Source organism: Gallinula chloropus, assembly GCF_964237585.1.
Source record: "Gallinula chloropus genome assembly, chromosome: 6".
NCBI lineage: Eukaryota > Metazoa > Chordata > Aves > Gruiformes > Rallidae > Gallinula > Gallinula chloropus.
In genome coordinates, this window is record NC_140091.1 from 20,074,284 (window position 1) to 20,090,784 (window position 16,501).

Below are 16,501 nucleotides of genomic sequence, written 5' to 3' on the forward strand. Positions count from 1 at the left end.
CTTTATGAAATGAAGCTCAATAATTACCCAAATGGTGGCTAATTTTGAAGGTGTCCTGGAGTCTTGTCCCTTGCACGTTCCCCTTTCTGCCTGATGCTGTACTTGGGATGCCAATCACAGTCCACAAAATCCCATTAGTTGCCTTAATTATAATCAGGACATCATTAGAATTTCCTTATTGTTGGAAGCCAAGGGTTGGTAAAACAAAACCTTGAAGCCACATTGTGTAATGGTTGCAGGGATGCGCTGCCTTATCTGCAGGAGAAAAATTGCTTCTTCCATGTGTTTTTAGCCATGAGGTTTTAAAACCTACTCTAAATAAACACTGGGAGAGTGGGGGGAAGCAGTCTCAGAACTAAATTCTTCAGAGCCTTAGCCTTGTTTCGTATCCCCCAGTGAGGCTCCTAAATTGTTACAGCTTCTGTTACCACCACTGATGACTTCTTAATCCAGGGGGCAAACGTCTGTTCCCTAGAAACTCCCACGTATTGGTGGGACTTCACTAAGTCTTTGATGTTTCCTTTCCAGAGGTGATGGTGGGAGTTAAAACACTGGCCTGCTTGAACCTGTGGAAGGTCTGAGAAATCTGTAAGAGGACAGCTGAACGCTGGTGGTGCAGAGCCACAGGCATGCAGCGAACAACCGTCAGTGTGGAATGTGTAAGAGTGGAACTGAGCACACTAATGGAGCCGCCTCCGTGCCTACAGCCGGCACGTTTCCATGCCGTTTGTAAAGACGAATGCCCAGCGGGTGAGGCTTTGCTTCCTGTTTACTACAGCTGCCTACAAACCCCAGCGCTGGTCCCCACAGCTTGGAGGATGCTGCGTGGCAGTCAGCTCCTCACTGCTCCTGTCTGCCTGGGAGAGGTGTATGGATCAAACGGGGGATCTGTGGGAAGAAAGTGGCTGCCGTGGGCTTTGTACTGCCTGACCAGTTACCTGCTCTTTGGTTTCTTTTGCAGGACTACCTCACCCCTGCGGAGGACTCGCTGCGTTCAGCCTTTCCTTAAGGAGTGGTCCTTGCTGCAGTCCTGTGGTGCCTGTGGGTGGTAAGATGGTCCTCAGTAGAGCGTGTCGGGAACGCCGCCCACAGCCCTCATGCAAACAGGGAAGCACGTTGCAGTCCTCTGAGCTGTGGGGTGAACCGGCCAAAACCCAGCAGTGGGTCATTTGATAGCCGAAGGGCCGAGACAAAGTGGTGCTGCTGCCTCTGTGCTCTCATTACCGAGCAGCAGGAGAGCGTCTGTGTTGCTGCTTTCCTCATACCGCGGCAATTCCGTTCTGCGAGTCCTGTATTTTCAGGCAGGGATCTACTTGGAGCCATGAGCATCCCTCCTGGGAGCGGCTTAGGGTGCATTTTACATTTGGAGGGGGGGGCTTAAGAAAAAAAAAATGCTCTGTGCTTCTCTGGCTAAAGAACCGGTTTCCCTTTAAATGGGAACGCTGCCACGGGGCCCTGGCGAGTGACACAGCAAACTGCTGTGTTCCTCCTGCTGTCCTTGCCCAGGATGCTCAGTAATCAGCTTGATGAAGACTCTTAATTTCCTCATTTACGAGCCTATGTTTCTTCACTTTGGAACTGACTTTCTATGGCAGCGTTTGTGCAACTCTTCCCCGCAGCCCTCGGTGGCCTGACAGCCATTTCACCCAGGGACCTGGTGAAACTCCCAGGTTGGGCAACTGCAGGCAACTGCCTTCCCAACGGCATGCGGGATTGAGCAGGAGCTGGTTTGGTGCCTCCCATCCTGGGTGCCACCCGCTCCCAGGTGCCTTCCCAGGGAGGTGGTGCCAGCTACAGCCATCCCACATCCAAAAACACCTGGCAGAAAACCCTGGAGCACTTGAAATGTTGACTCTGCTCCAGCCATGGCTGCACCCTGCCTAGCATGTAGGCTTCTGCAATGTCCAGGCTCTCATTAACACAGCCCTGAGAAGAAAAGGAGCCGGTGGAGAGCAGCTGAATGTGCCAGCTCTCTTCAGAGTGCCAGGATGGGGAGGAGGGGGGCTGTCCCAGCCACTGGCAGCCAGCCCAGAGCACAGCCCTTGTTGGGCAGGAATGCGGATGAGATGTAATGGAGTTTGAAAGCGTAGGGGCGATCTCCAGGATGTGGGTCCTGTGGAGAAGGAAAAGGCACCCGGGGAGGTCTGGAAACCGGGGGAAACAAAACTTGTAGCCCCAGCCCTGTGCCCTTCTGTCTCCTCCTGAATTGATTCCTGCAGAAATTTGGGGACAAGGAGATAAACAGAGCGGCTGGGGGGCAGCAGCTCATTTCAAGAGGGTGAGGATTGGCCAGGAGCAGGGCAAAGGGCGACACATTTGGGGCAAAGACGCTGCCTTTTGCCTGCCAAGTGTGTTGCATGAGGATGGTGCCTGGAGCAGGTCTGGTTAGTTCCTGCTCTGAATGTTTCTCTTGGCTCTGGTTTTCCAGCCCTTTGCTCTAGCTGTGCAAGAGCTGCCGTGTCCCTGGGCTGCGTTCCTTCCCGGACCTTGGTTTCAAGTGGCTGCTTCTTGCAGGCTGACTTGTCTGTTGCTGCCCCGTGCAATCTAGGCTGAGCCGACCCACCCAGGCTTTTGTCTGGGAGTTCGCTGGTGATTGAACAAATGCCGGTTCTCAGGGATGGTCCCAGAGATTTACTTTCCTTTCATTCCAGCAAAATACAGGAGGCTCTGGGGGATCCCACCCTTGGCTTGAGGAGCTCAGCAAGGAGCCTGGTCTAGTGTCCGTGTCCTGCTGCATTGCTCCATGGAGGTGATGGAGCCATCACTGCTTGAGAAACATGTGACTGGGCACCCCAACCCTTGGTAGGTGAGACCTTGCTTACTTTGCAGGACTAGTGCTGCAGCCAGAGAGGAGTGCTCCGTTGTCATGCATGTGGCATTCTCAGTTTCATGCGCCACAATTAAAACAGCTGCCAAATAATGATGTGGCAAATCTGGGCGGTGTGGTCTCCTCCAATCTGCTCCTGGAAGCTGAGTAGATGAGCTGAAGTGGAAAATATCTGCTCTGCGCATCCTGGGTCACAGCAATGATTTATGGCTTTAAGTAGATCTTAAATTTGCAGGTGAAATGTTTCCTACCGAGGCATACCAGAGAGTGCAACCGGTCCCTCCCGGTCCCCCCGGGTGCCTCTGAAAAGAGCAAGGGCAGCATCGCCACCATCCTTTCAGGCAGGGATGAATCAGCGGAGAGTGACTACCAGAAAGGGGCTGGTTCTGCTGTAGTCCCTCCGCAGGCACCAACTGCACGGACGAATTCATCACATCCTGAGAACGCACCCTGGATTTTCTGTTACATCTGTTGTTACTGGGCTGGCTGGGCTTGAAAGGTGGGAATCAGCTCTATCTGACCAAGCCTGTCTTGCGTGGCCGGTGATCACCAGCTACCAGGGAGGCTATGAGGGACTTTTTGGCTCTTCATGGAGATGATGCGGGGTGTGGAAAGAATGTTGGGGGTCACATCCACTCCCCATGTTGTTCCCTGTCTTGGCAAAGCCACAGAAGGCGGTGGCTTTTATCATGCAAGTGCTGCCAAAGGTCTTAACTGCAACCGAATCTCGGTGGAGGTGTAGAGTGGTGTCACCAGTGGAGAAGTGCCACCTGGATCAGAGCGTCCCAGCTGACTTCACAACCGTCACCCGCTCTCCCAGGCTGTTTGGAGATGCTTATCAGGGCCTTCTCCTTATTTAAAGAAGGACCACACTGTACTCCAGATGGAAGAGGACTTCACTGAGTCCACCAGCCCCACCTTGTGAAGGCTGGAGATGGAGGACACCTCCATAGCCACAGCTGGTATTTCTGAGGCACTCATGAGAGAGTTGGGTGCAAACTTCTCCAAACAGCCTCCGAAATGCCAGGGCTGGGTGACGGGGTTGCCATGATTGTATCATGAGTCTTGCATTGGTTGCGTGTTTTTCTTGGAGTCAGTTCCTGGAATCACACAATTAGGTAGGAACGCGTTCTTTAATTTTCAAGGAAGAAAGTCCATTTTGGGATGTCCCTGTCCCCACACCTCAGGACTGAAGGGAAGCGGGGAAGGTCCTGCTTTGGCTCACCTGGCCATTGTGAGCTCTTGGTGTTTCGCAGCCAGATTCATGCTTTTAAACATGGACAGTAAAAGCTTTTCTCCTTCAGCACGTTCCATAGTCCTCTCCAGCACTTCCAAGAGCTGAATACATAAAGCCCCAGCTGCTGTTTCCCTGTCTCCTCTCAGCCGGCACAGAGGCGATCCCAGTAGCTCTTGATGTCTGTGAAAATGATCCGTTTTGGGTGTATGAAACAAGTTCTGCAGGGCTTAAATGATTTTTGTGAGATCTGAGCAGCCTTTGAGGCTCTCAGCTTGTTGGTGTTGCCCACGCGCCTTTAACTTCAAGGAGATTCCTGATGGCTGTTAGTCTGGGAAAGGAAATTTGGGACCTGATGAGCTTAATGAACTAAAGCCATCGCTCAGCTACCATGCAGCGATCGGTGCAGCGCAAGAACCTCTATGGGGATCCTTAGCCCACACTACATAGGAGTGGAGTGTATCTCCTCCCAAAGTTAAGGATGCTGAGGTGGACCCTGAAGACTCGGCTGTGTGGCACAGCTGAAAACCACCGAGTGGGTTCCTCAGTGTGCCACGAGAGCTTAAATCTGGGCTTCAGGTCGGGCTGGGGGGCTCAGCACCCAGCCCCTGTGCTTTGCTGCCTACAGGCTCTGCTAGTGGTGAGGGGGTGTTGAAGCAAGAGGAGGCAGGCAGCACTGGGAGGGCATGCCTCAAAGCCTCCCCAGACTCCTATACTGCTCCATGATTTTTATTTTAATTTTTAAAGTTCACCTTAGTTATTCTCAAATCCATCTGAAAATGTCTTTGTTTCAAAATCTCAGCTTTGCCTTTGGCTCTCTGTGCCCATGCCCTGTCTTGGGCTGCTCTGCAGTAGAAGTCTGGCTCTTCCCAGTTTGAAGCAGAAGAAAAACCTCCTGTCTTGCTTTACAGCAGTGTTAGAAGTGGGGGGGAAGGCTTTGGGGGCAAGTCTGTGCTTAGAGAACCCTCCACCCTACCACCAAAGGAGCCTGTTCCCTGGGGACCTGTTGGGGCCATTGGGGCCCAGATGGGCCAGCCGGGTCAGGCCAGCCTGGTCCCCCACAGCACCCCCAGCCCTGGCTGTTCCCAGGTCAGCGGAAGCAGGAGCATCCCCACCCTGGGGCTTATTCGGATGAGCAACGGGTGGCTCATCTCAAAAGGAGCCAGAGCCTCAGGGTATGGGCTCTTGCCCATGGGGGTTAGATGCTACTTTTGTATCTAAAAAAGGATTCAAGGAATTTGGGCTCCCTGGGAGGGAGGTGTGAGCTGGACAGGGAGGATGCTGGCAATTAAGCTGGTGCTGAGCACCTCTCCTTTGCTGTGATAACCTAATCAAGCTGATGAGACCTTCAAAGAAGGGCTTTAGCCCTGGGTCAAATAACGGTGATGATAGCCCTAAGCATAGGGATTTTTGCCTTTTAATTGCTGGCTGGATAAAGCTGAGTTGTGGCAAGGGCTCTGGCAAGAGCAAAGGACCACCTTTCCGAGCACCCCTGCCTGGGAAGGGCTGCGCTTCTCTCCCTCTCTTCTGGACAGCAAGGTGTGATAATCCCTTAAGCATTTAATTACAGCTGCCAGCGCTGGGGCAAACCCATCATCTGCCCGGTTTGCATCAGCCTGGACCCGCAGAGGATGCACAGCACCAGGCCTACAGTGGCCATGGCCAGCAGCCGTGGTCAACGGACTCTGCCCCCCACAGCCAAGCTGTCTTGGGGATCTCCCCTAGAGCCATGCTCAGTGCAGAAGCCCCTGCCCTCCACTGCCAGGGCAAGGCTCGGCTCTGGCAGGCTTGTTTTTCTAGCATGGCAAGTCCGCCTAAAAATACCTAGGTGGGGCCCAGCACGGGTAATGGCCTTGCCGGGGAAGGGAGCCAGCAGCTGGCCCTCAGCAGCCGTGGGGACCCTGTGCCCGTGGGGGCCTGTGGAGGGAGCGCAGGGGGGATGGATGGTGGGGGCTGGCTCGGCCCCAGGGATGGCGCAGAGGCCATGGCTGGGTGCGGGGCGCCTGGGGAAGGAGGAAGGCTGCTGCGTGGAGGAGCAGGATGCTGGGGCCTCCCTGGGTCTCCTTGTCGTGCGGCCTCGGCAGCGTCGGGGCGAGCGCAGTCGCGTCTCCGGGACCCTCGAGTGCTGCCCGGTGACGCTGACTGACGCTGGGGACAACCGCGGCGACCCCAGTTTCGGGCCCGACCCAGCCGCCTTGGCCGCTGGAACTTGGGCCGCGCTCGGCGGTTTGAGTCTCCCTCCGCCCGCGGGCAGCCTACCCGAGTCACCCGGCCCGGGGGGTGAGGGGCCGCGGTGCGTCGGGCCGTGCGGCCTGCGGCCCCGCCCCGGTCCCGCCCTCGGTGGGCGGGCCGTGCGGGCGGCCCTAAAGGCGGCAGCGGGCGGCGGGCTGCCTGGCGGGCGATGTGGCGACGGCGGTGGCGGGCGCAGGGCGGCGGAGGGGCGGTGGGGGGGCGATGGTGGCCGGCGGCCGTCCTGGTGCTGGCGTTGTGGCTGCCGGTGGCGCGGCCCCGCGGGCTGTACTCGGCCTCTGACCCTTTGGAGCTGCTGGGGACCGGGGCGGAGCGGCGGCTGCTGGGTTCCCCCAGCGCCTGGGCCGTGGAGTTCTTCGCCTCCTGGTGCGGGCACTGCGTCCACTTCGCGCCCACATGGCGGGCCCTGGCCCACGACCTCCGCGGTGAGTCCCCGGCACGGCCGCCCTGCTCTTCCTAACCCCCTCCCCTCCCTTCCCCGCATCCCTGCGGCACCCCGGGCACTCCCTGCCCTTGCCCTTGTCCGCCGTCCTTGTATCCCTGTCAGCACCCCTTGTAACGCCTCGTGTTTCCGCCCCTGAGTCCCCATCGGCACCACTACATCCCCCCTGCGTCCCGGTCCGTTCTGTCAGCGCACCTAAATCCTCCTGTGCCCTCAGCCCCGTCAGCCTTCCCAGATCCCCGCCCCTCCCCCTCCCCCCCCCCCCCCCCCGCCCCGTGCCCTTGTTCCTCCGTGCTCCTGTCCATCAGCACACGGATCCTTCCTGCATCCCTGGCCCTGCATCCCCGGTCCCAGCAGCACCCTGTTATCCCCTCTGCACCCTCCCCGGCAGCACCCCTCAATCCTTTCTGCCTTCTCCCCGGCAGCACCCCTAAATCCTCCCCCCGCCGTGTCCCCCTGGAGCGGCAGCCTGGTGGGAAGGGCCAGGCCCACCCCCAGCTCCGCCATGGCCAGGCCCAGATTAGCAGCGTCTCTGGAGCCCCTTTGGCTGGGAGAAGCTTGGGCTGAGCCTGGCCCAGGCGTGGATGGACCTGCTGCCCCCTCCCAGACCTTCTCGCAGCCCTGCTCCTCCCCAGTGTCTACAGGGTGCTGGGGCCGGGCACTGATCCCAGATGCTTTGTTCCTGGCTTTGACCTGGCCTGGCTGGTGCCCAGGCCTGCTTGGGGACTCATACACCCTGCTGCAGTGTCCCTTACGCTGCCAGGGGTCTTTCTGCCCTCCCCCAGCATCCTGGGGAGCCCACGGCTTCTCCCTGCCATTGCACTAATTGATACAGTGTCGTAGATGCCGGCTGAGTCATAGTGCTGCCAGGACGGGCATCCCGTCCCTCTGAGGGGATGCCGTCAGCGCTCCCCAACGGGGCAGGATGTGAGGAATGGGATGCGTTCCCGGGCCCTGCGAGGAAACACAGGCTCTTCTGGCCCCTTGCCAAAACAAGGTCCCTTCAGGGCTCCCCAGTCTGGAGGCTGGACCGTGGATGGGGTGCCCATGGAGGCAGGGCAGGAAAGCCAGCCCCATGCTGCTTGGTGTACTGACTTCCGTTCCCACGGGTGGATTTTCACAGGAGTGGGTTGCACAGGGAGGATGCCAGTGCTGGGGTGACCCGCTGGCACCACGTGCTGATGAGTCTGGGATTGTGCCTGGCTCCCTGTGGCAGCGCTGGCCACTGGCCCTCCTGTGCTGCTGGAGTCGGGGTGGTGGGAAGCGGCTCATCTACCCCAGCACATGCAAACAGGATGGTCCCAGTGGGTCCCCAACTCTGGCAGGCTCTCGCCTAGGGCACAGGCTCCATTAGTGCGCCGGTGCCATCGTGTCCCTTCCCTCTCCCACTCAAAGGAGAAGCTGGGCATTCTCTGGCTTGTGCCCTTTACGCTAAGAAAGAGCCACTTCCAAGTTTTTATCTCTGTCTTACTGCTGGCTTTTGGAGCCCCTTGCTTGAAACGTCTCCATGCTCCCTTTTCTTCGCCTGTTTTGCCCCGATGACCTGCCGATCTGCCCTGGTGGTGGAAAGTGACAGAGAGGGTTCTGGATACCTGGGCTGGCTCTGCTGCAGTGCCCCAGCTGCTGGTTTTGGGTTGTTCCTTCTCTGTTACCACTGTGCCCTTGATCTGGGGTGAGACAAGCTGGAGCCCGCGTTCCCTGCTCTCCCAGAGTCGTGGTTAGCCATCCTTCCCCTTCTCCCCATGGCCTCTTCCCGCTGGGGCAGAGGCTGGGCAGGCAGAACCAGACAGGCAGGCAGCTGCAGGCAGAGCTGGGTGTGCAAAGCCTGGTCCCGCCTCGCACGGCTTTCCCCAACGCTCCTGCCTAGCAAAAAGTGGGGTGCCAAGCACCAGCATGGAGCACAGCTTTGGGAATTTGGGGCCTGGAAACCATTGGTCAGTCTCTTGCAAGGGACGAGCTGTGGTTTCAGGAGGAGCTGCACTGCTGGCGCAGTGGGAAGTCCTTTCCACCCCTACAGCAGTTGTGGGGAGCAGGGTGGTTTTGGGGGGCCACAGAGGGGCTAAACTGTGCTGACTGCATCCTCTGTCCCTGCAGAGTGGAGGCCTGCGGTGGTGCTGGCGGCTGTTGACTGTGCTGATGAGGCCAACCAGCAAGTGTGCTCTGATTTTGGGATAACTGGGTTCCCCACACTGAAGGTAAGGGCTGTGTGTGCTGAGTGTTCGCCAGTGCCCTATTTTCACTGCGCTCTGCCTTTTGGCATCTCCCTCTCTTGCTCAATGAGCCCGGCGGTGCTGTTGCACCAAAATATTCCCTCCGAGGCTTTGCCGGCCGGGGCTGTTTCACCCTTCCCCAAAACGTCACTGCGGCCGGGCTGCAGCCAGCCACCTGCTGGGTGATGGAGCAGTAGGGAGGGGGCAAATCAAAACGCTGCTTCACAGCAAAGTGTCGGGGTCGGGTCTCCTGTAGGATGTGGCGGGGAAGAGTCCAAAACCTGAACTGGAAACTCCTGGGAAAGGCTGCCAAAGGGCAGAGAGTGGGTGCAGGATTCGGACGTGGGCGCAGGGGTGCTGCGGGAGGCTCAACTGGGAGAGTGCAGGAGGCTCAACTGGGAGGCTCCAGCAGCAGCTTGGCAAGGTGCCGTCCCTCCTCCTGGGCCAGTGCCCAGCGCTTAGCTGTGTCAATAGTGCCGTTTCACAGTGTTTCCCACTGCAAACATAACCTTGCTCCAGCACGAGCGATAAAGCCGCAGGGCTCCGGGTGCAGGCAGCAGAAGTTGGGATCACCTGGAGATGGGACAGAGGGATAAGGGTTTGATCATGGACACGCCCTCAGTCCCAGCTTACAGGCTCAGCCCAAGGTGGGGTCATATTTGGGGCTCTGCTGGCCAGGTTGGCCTGTGCCCCCACCCTGTCCTAGCTCCTGTGGGACATTGACCAAAGCCCCTCCTGTGGCAGGGAGGTGTGCTGATGTGACCGTGCCAAAAAGTCACTTGCTTTGTATCTACCGTCCCCGCCAAACACCTTTTGCAAACAGCCTGAGCTCCCAGCCCAGCCTGCAAAGCAAACACCTGTCTGATGCAACCTGGTTTCGCTGCTCTGCCTGCACTGTGAGCACCAAAGCCACTGGAGGCCAGGAATGAGGGGACACACACACCCCCACCGCCACATGCTCTTCTCCTGCTTTTTAAGGGCTCCGAAGCACTGAGACAGCAGCTTGCAGGACTGGGAGCCCTGGAGATGCCTGCCCCACTGCCTGCCAGCGCTCAGCCCTTGGCTGGACGTGGCTCCCAGCCCATGCATCCCTTCCCTCTGGGCATTTCCCACAAGATGGGAATGGGATGCAGCTGGGATCTCCCTCTGTGGTGACTGGTGTTGGTTGTCATGCTGTGATGTCATGGGGAAACTGAGGCAGAGGCAGGGCGGGGGAACCCTCTGCCTGCTGGGCTGCACTGCCTCCCTCTCCCACTCCAAACACTCTCACTCCAGTTTCCTCTTGTGATTTTTATTTCCTTTTTCCTTTCAGTTCTTCAGAGCTTTCAGTAAGAAGACAGAGGACGGGATAAGGATCACCAGTAAGTATTCAGAGCCTTGGGTTGGGTTTTTTTGCCCCAGGTGCAAATGGCCCTGCTGCTGGCATGGGACCTCGGAGAGCCCAGGGGAGTTCAGGGCAGCTCCCCTCTGCTCAGCCCATGGAACTGGTTTCCCCAGGATTGACCCTTTTGCATCCTGTCCTCCTGCAGATCCCAGTGCCACCGTCGAGGACCTGCGCCATGCCATCATCACCAACCTCGAGCAGAGCCAGGACGCCTGGCCACCCGCCTGTCCTCCACTGGAGCCAGCGAGGTAGGGGCAGCGTGATGGGGGGTGGGGGATGTGATGGGGGTGTTGCTCTGGCAGCCTGTCTTCTGTGGAGAGCTGGTTTCTGGGGAAATCCCGAGCCAAAAATGAGCGTGGACCAACCACTGCATCACCGACGTCCCAGGGAGGCACAGGTGACCTGGCCAGCCATTTACGTGGCCCGGATGAGACAGGCGATGTTGCATCTCCTAATGAACCTACTCATTAGCTTTAATTAGAGCAAGTAGTGCTTGGGATGAGGACGTGGCAGTACTATGCCGTGCTGGGTGAGGCTGCTGCCACTAGTAACTTTTTCCTGCCCTGAGAAAGGGTTTTCTCTATTCAGTACAGACTTGCTGGGGTCTGGGCTGGACACAGGGGGATTGCTCTGCTGTCCTGGGGGGAAAAATTTGGCGATTGTTGAGCTGGGCACGTGCTCCAGGTCTCCGATCCCTCCATGTCCTAACAAAAATCCCAACCGCCTTAGCTCGGGTTGGGTGCTGTTTGTTCCCTTGGGTGAGTGTGCAGCTCCCTCCTGCCCTGCCCTGCCCTGTGCCTCTGCTTTGTTTTCCGCCTCCTTGGCTGACCCTGTCGGCTTTTCTCAAAACTTGGGAACTGGAGCAGAAAATTGGGCTGGAAAGTTCAGCGGGGAGGATTTGCCCACTCAGTGGGGCTGAACCAGCACAAGCCATCCCCTGCCAAATCCCAGTGAATGAGAGCCAAGTCACTTTTGGGCAGGAGGGCAGAGCTGATGCTGAGGTGCCTCCTGCCACTCTCTCCTCCTTTGCAGTGCGGAGGAGGTCCGCACCTTCTTCCAGAGGAACAAGGACCAGTACCTGGCACTGATCTTTGAGAAGAGTGACTCCTTCGTGGGCAGAGAGGTGAGTACAGCTGCGCTCCTCCCCTTTCTTCTCAAAGCTTGCGTCCCCAGTGCCTGATAACTCCTTGGTGAGGGAATCCTCACCCGGCAGCCTCCTTGGCCAGCTTGCTCACCCTTTTGTCAGTGTAAAGTGTTATACAGGTTGCAAAATAGCCCCGCTTCGTCCCCCGTGGGGCTGAGGGTCCCACTGCCTCATCCCGGGGCCTCTGGCCTTGCAGGTGGCACTGGACATGCTGCAGTATGAGAATGTGGCGGTGAGGAGGGTGCTGAGCAGCGAGGAGGAGCTTGTGGAGAAGTTTGGCGTCACCACCTTCCCCTCTGCCTACCTGCTCCTCCGCAATGGCTCCTTCTCCCGCCTGCCCGTGTGAGTACAGGACATGGGGGCGAGGGTCTGGGGATGCTGGCGGGTGCCTCACCTCTCCAGAGTCCTCTGTAATTGTGGGATGGTTCGTTGGGGAGGGGATAGGGCAGGGTTGGGCAGAAAAAGTGGCTGGTAATGGAGCCACCCCTCCGCCGCGTCAGCCTGGCAGTGGCACAGCTCTGCTGCGGATGGTGTGCTGGGATACCTGCCATGGGGGTGGATGGAGAGCGCGGAGCACCCCGCGCTGCTTCCCGAGGCCTGAGTTGCCCGCCCCTTTGCTCCCTCCATGGGGCCCAGGGCTGGTTGGGAGGGAGGAGGGTCTGTTTCACGGCTGCTTCCACACAGTCACATGGAGGCACGCTCCTTCTACACCTACTACCTGCGCACGCTCTTGGGTGTCACACGCGGCTCCTACAAGCTGAACACAACCAACAGCACTTCCAACGAGACTGCCGCATCCCAGCCGAGGCACGCTGACCGGTCAGACCCCTTTTTCTTCCATCGTTTTGGGGCTTGGGGAGGCCAGGGCTGGGGCGGGGAGGAGGTGCCATGGCCACAGCTTGGGAGCACACCTCTTTCCCTAGGAAAAGACTCCCAGTCGTAGCTGGGTCCCTGGAGATGGCAATTAACCATCGTGTTACACTGCCCTCCCCAGCTCCAAGGTGTACATGGCTGACCTGGAGTCCACGCTGCACTACTCACTGCGGGTGGAGGCAACCCGTGCTGCCACGCTGTCAGGAGCCCAGCTGGCTGCTCTGAAGTGCTATGTGGCCACGCTGGTGAAGGTGAGGAGCTTTACGTGTCTGTAGAGGAACCGTCCATGCCTCCCTGTAGTTATTTATAAGGTAAAACGCTGCAGACCATGTCCCAGCGCTCACAGGTAGCAGAGTGTGGTGGTCTCTGATGCAAGCCCTGCGTCCCAGCGTTCGGCAGAGCTCCCAAACTCAGCCTGGCGTCTTGGCGGGAGCTGGAGGCTGTAAGCGGGTGCCAGGGAGTTTCAGGGGAGACGTGGGGTGCAGGTATTGGTGTGAGGAGTGAGCTGGGTGTCGCAGGGAGGTGGGAGGGTGTGCCCAGGCAAGGCGTCTTTTCCAAAGAGGTGCAGAGATGATCAGAGGGGTTTGTGACTCTCATCGCCTGACTTGGTTGCTGGGCTCAGGCAGCTGATCTCTGCGGGCTTGTTTGGGAGTTTGGGATAGGGACTCTGCTCTGCATCAGGCTCCGGATGAGCCTAATTTAGGGTCTCTCTTCTCCCCTGGTGTTTTTCTCACACTTGGTGAACTCCAAGTGTGTAGGAGCCGTGGGCAGTTTAATTTCCTGGTGTGGTGGAGTACTCTGGCCGAGTTTTCCACCACCGGAGTTGCAGGAGCCCCGTCCCTGCCCAGACCTTCACTGGGCCATGCCTGCCTTCCTAGCTCCCTCCTTCGCTATCCAGTATCTCACGGTCAATTTGGACCTCACATAGCCTCTGCTGATGTGCAGACACCCCCTAATCCCACCCCTGCCCGCTCCCCCCCAGCAAAGAGCTCCAAACACAAGCCACTGGTGCAACAAGGCTGAAGTCCTCAGCTCAGAGCTTCATGGGGCTCTTCCCCCGCTTGCTCCCAGCTTTTGCCCTCGCTGTGTCTCTCCTTACCGAGCCCCATGGGGCCACAGAAATAAATCCCCCATTGCACTGGCTCCCTGGCTGAGGGCACAAGCTTTTTGGGGTGGTGGGGAGCAGCGGTGGCTTTATTTGATCAGCTCTTTAATTCTCCCTGCAAACCCTCCCCTCGCTGGCCAAGCACTGGGTTTGGCAAGGGTGCAAAGCTGCCTTCCCACACAGGATGCGGAGCCAGCGGTGCTGTTACCGTGCTCATCCGCAGGACGGAGCAGCATCCCCAGGATTGCTGCCAGCCTGGGCTGGGGGGGAGCTCAGCCAGCGGGTCCCAGCTTTAACTGTTGCCTTTCCAAGAGGTATTGAAGGCAGGAGGGAGGAGAGATCCCAATGTGGGAAGAAGCGGTGCCTGGCAAGCAGGGGATCCTGCGGCAAAGGAGCCTAGGGGTGGGAATGCGTTTTGCAGTACAAACCTCGGGTGGTGGAATAATTCCCCTGTGAATTTGGGGACTTCCTACGCGATTCCCCGTGAGGTGTGGGGAGAGGAGCTCACACATATCCCAGTGCTCCTTCCTTCGGCTTCCCTGTCACTTCTGTGCACTGCTGGTCCCTTCCTCCCTGCGGGTCGGACCTTCCCTCCATCTGTCCGTCCGTCCATGGCACACGCTGCGGGCTGTCCCCTCTCCCCTCAGCGCCCATGGTTTAAAGTGCTGCTGCTAATCGGCTTTGCGCTGACTTACGGTCCGAGCAGCGCTTTGCCTCCCTCACACGGGGCCATGATTCGGCACCCGAACAGACACGTGGGGGGTCCTAACTGCCATGGATTGGGGGGGGGGGACACACCACAGGCACCAGAACCTTGCCGGGGCCACGCTGCCCTCTGGCACGCGGTGCCAGGAGGATGCTGGTGCTGCCTGGTGCCGGTCCCAGTGAGGCAGGGGTGCCAGCAGGCTGCTCCCAGGGCAAGCTCTGTGTTTCCTCACCACTCTCTCCCCACGGCAGTACTTCCCCGGGCGCCCCAGCGTGCAGACCTACCTGCGGTCCCTGGACAGCTGGCTGAAAAACTGGACAGAGCCCGAGCTGCCCCGCAGCACCTTGAAGGAGGCCATGAAGAATAACAAAGACGTAAGGCACCCACGGGGACCCCAGGCCCTGCTCCCCTTATCCCACCCCTGCCCCTTCCCCTGCCCCCCACCCATTCTCTGCCAGCTCCATCACACCACAACCGACTCTCCCAGGCCTCCCACCCTGCTGTGCTCCCCACCAATGTGACCTGGGTGGGCTGCCAGGGCAGCGAACCCCACTTCCGCGGCTACCCCTGTGGGCTCTGGACCATCTTCCACCTGCTGACCGTCCAGGCTGCCCAGAGCGGCCCCGACAAAGGTATCGGTGTCTTCAGGGGATTTGGGTCTTGGGGAAGGGGTGTCCGGACGGGTTGGGGAATGGACAGGAATGCTGTGTGAAGGCAAAGGGTGGTCTCACCCTGAGGCAGGTCTGGGGGTGTGGGATGAGAACTGCAGAGTTGGGGTGCAAGGCTGTCACCACAGCCATGGGATTGTGGCAGTGGCACTGCAGGGTCTGGAGTGTCTTCCCATCGCCCCCTGTCCTCTGCTTCTCCCCTCCAGAGCTGCCACTGGAGGTGCTGAACACCATGCGCTGCTACGTTCGGCACTTCTTCGGCTGCCAGGAGTGTGCCCAGCACTTCGAGGCCATGGCAGCCGAGTCCATGGACCGGGTGGCAGGCCGGGAAGAAGCTGTCTTCTGGCTCTGGTCCCACCACAACAAGGTCAACGCACGCCTGGCAGGTAAGCAGGGGGCCCAGGGAGGAGAGGCGGGGCAGCTTCCCAAGGGAAAAAGGGAGGTGAGGTGGAGGAGCATCCCATCTCCTGGCTGGAACTGGCAAATGGCTGCATTAGGTTAGGGCACTGCAGTGGGTACATCCCATGTCATCGTCCCCTGCCACAGGGGACAGCAGCTGGTTGCACGGCATCAGACTATCCTGGAGATGTAGTTGGGTCTTATACCCTCGCAGCAGGGAGCTTCCCAACACCGATGCGTGCCCTCGGAGGACCTCTCCTCCTGAGACGGCTCCTCCAAACATCCCCGTGCCCAGCTGCTCTGGGTTGATTATACTGGGTACAGCGGGGGAGGGCTGTGTCGCATGTCCCCTCTAACCCCCTCGCTGGCTCCGGTCCCTGCAGGAGGTGACACAGAGGACCCCAAGTTCCCCAAGCTGCAGTGGCCTCCACCAGACATGTGTCCCCAGTGCCACAAGGAGGAGCGGGGGGTGCACGCCTGGGATGAGCCGGCTGTGCTTACCTTCCTCAAGGCACACTTCTCCCCCACCAACATCCACCTGGACTATGTTGAGGCTGACCCCATCCCCGTGGCTGGAGAGGAGATGGGGGCCAGGGTGGTGGGCACCGAAAGCCCACGAGAGGACAAGGAGAAGGAGGAAGAGGAGAAGGAGCCGGAGGGTGAGATGAGAGCTCCAGAACGACCAGGCTCCCCTGAGCCACGGCGCCCCAGCATCGTGCGGCTGAACCCCAAATTGAGGGAGGTGGGCGAGGACATCGTGGACCTGGACTCCTTCAGCGAGCAGCACTTCAAGAGCCAAGCGCTGCGAGCAGCAGCCGGCTGGCGCCGGCGGCTCAGCAAGCGGGACACCATCGCCCTGCCCCAGGGTGCTGGGGTGGGCCGGGAGCGCCGGTGGGCTCCCGGTGTCCTGGTCCGGGAGGAGGAGGAAGCGGCTGGGGAGGGCATGCGGAGGAGCCCCTGGCTGCGGGTGCTCGGCTTGGGCTTCTCCCGCTTGGACATCAGCCTCTGCATCGCCCTCTACTTCCTCTCCTCCATGTGCCTCCTGGGCATGTACACCTTCTTCCGCCTCCGCACCCGCGCCCGGAAAGGCCGCCCCAGCTTCCCCATGGCCTGAGTGTGGTTGCGGGGTCCAGGGGCTGCCCTGCCAGGACACCCCTCAGATGGTGTTTTGTCACCTGTTGGGAAGGGGTTTGGTGCATCCTCCCCCCCAGGAGCCAAGGAGCAGCTCTCCTGGCAGCAGCTGCCTCACCCAGGGTGGG

At 59.2% G+C, this 16,501-nt stretch overlaps 1 protein-coding gene across 1 annotated transcript; it reads left to right on the forward strand.

The window, feature by feature from the left end:
* Positions 1–6,462: 6,462 nt before the first annotated feature.
* On the forward strand, positions 6,463–16,356 carry QSOX1 (quiescin sulfhydryl oxidase 1; the record flags this gene model as incomplete). Its single annotated transcript, XM_084266142.1, has 12 exons — positions 6,463–6,736; positions 8,848–8,948; positions 10,276–10,324; positions 10,493–10,595; positions 11,380–11,470; positions 11,688–11,833; positions 12,176–12,310; positions 12,486–12,615; positions 14,427–14,549; positions 14,663–14,807; positions 15,050–15,229; positions 15,626–16,356. 12 exons carry the CDS (start codon positions 6,463–6,465, stop codon positions 16,354–16,356), a joined length of 2,208 nt encoding a protein of 735 aa, XP_084122268.1.
* Between the last annotated feature and the right edge of the window lie 145 nt (positions 16,357–16,501).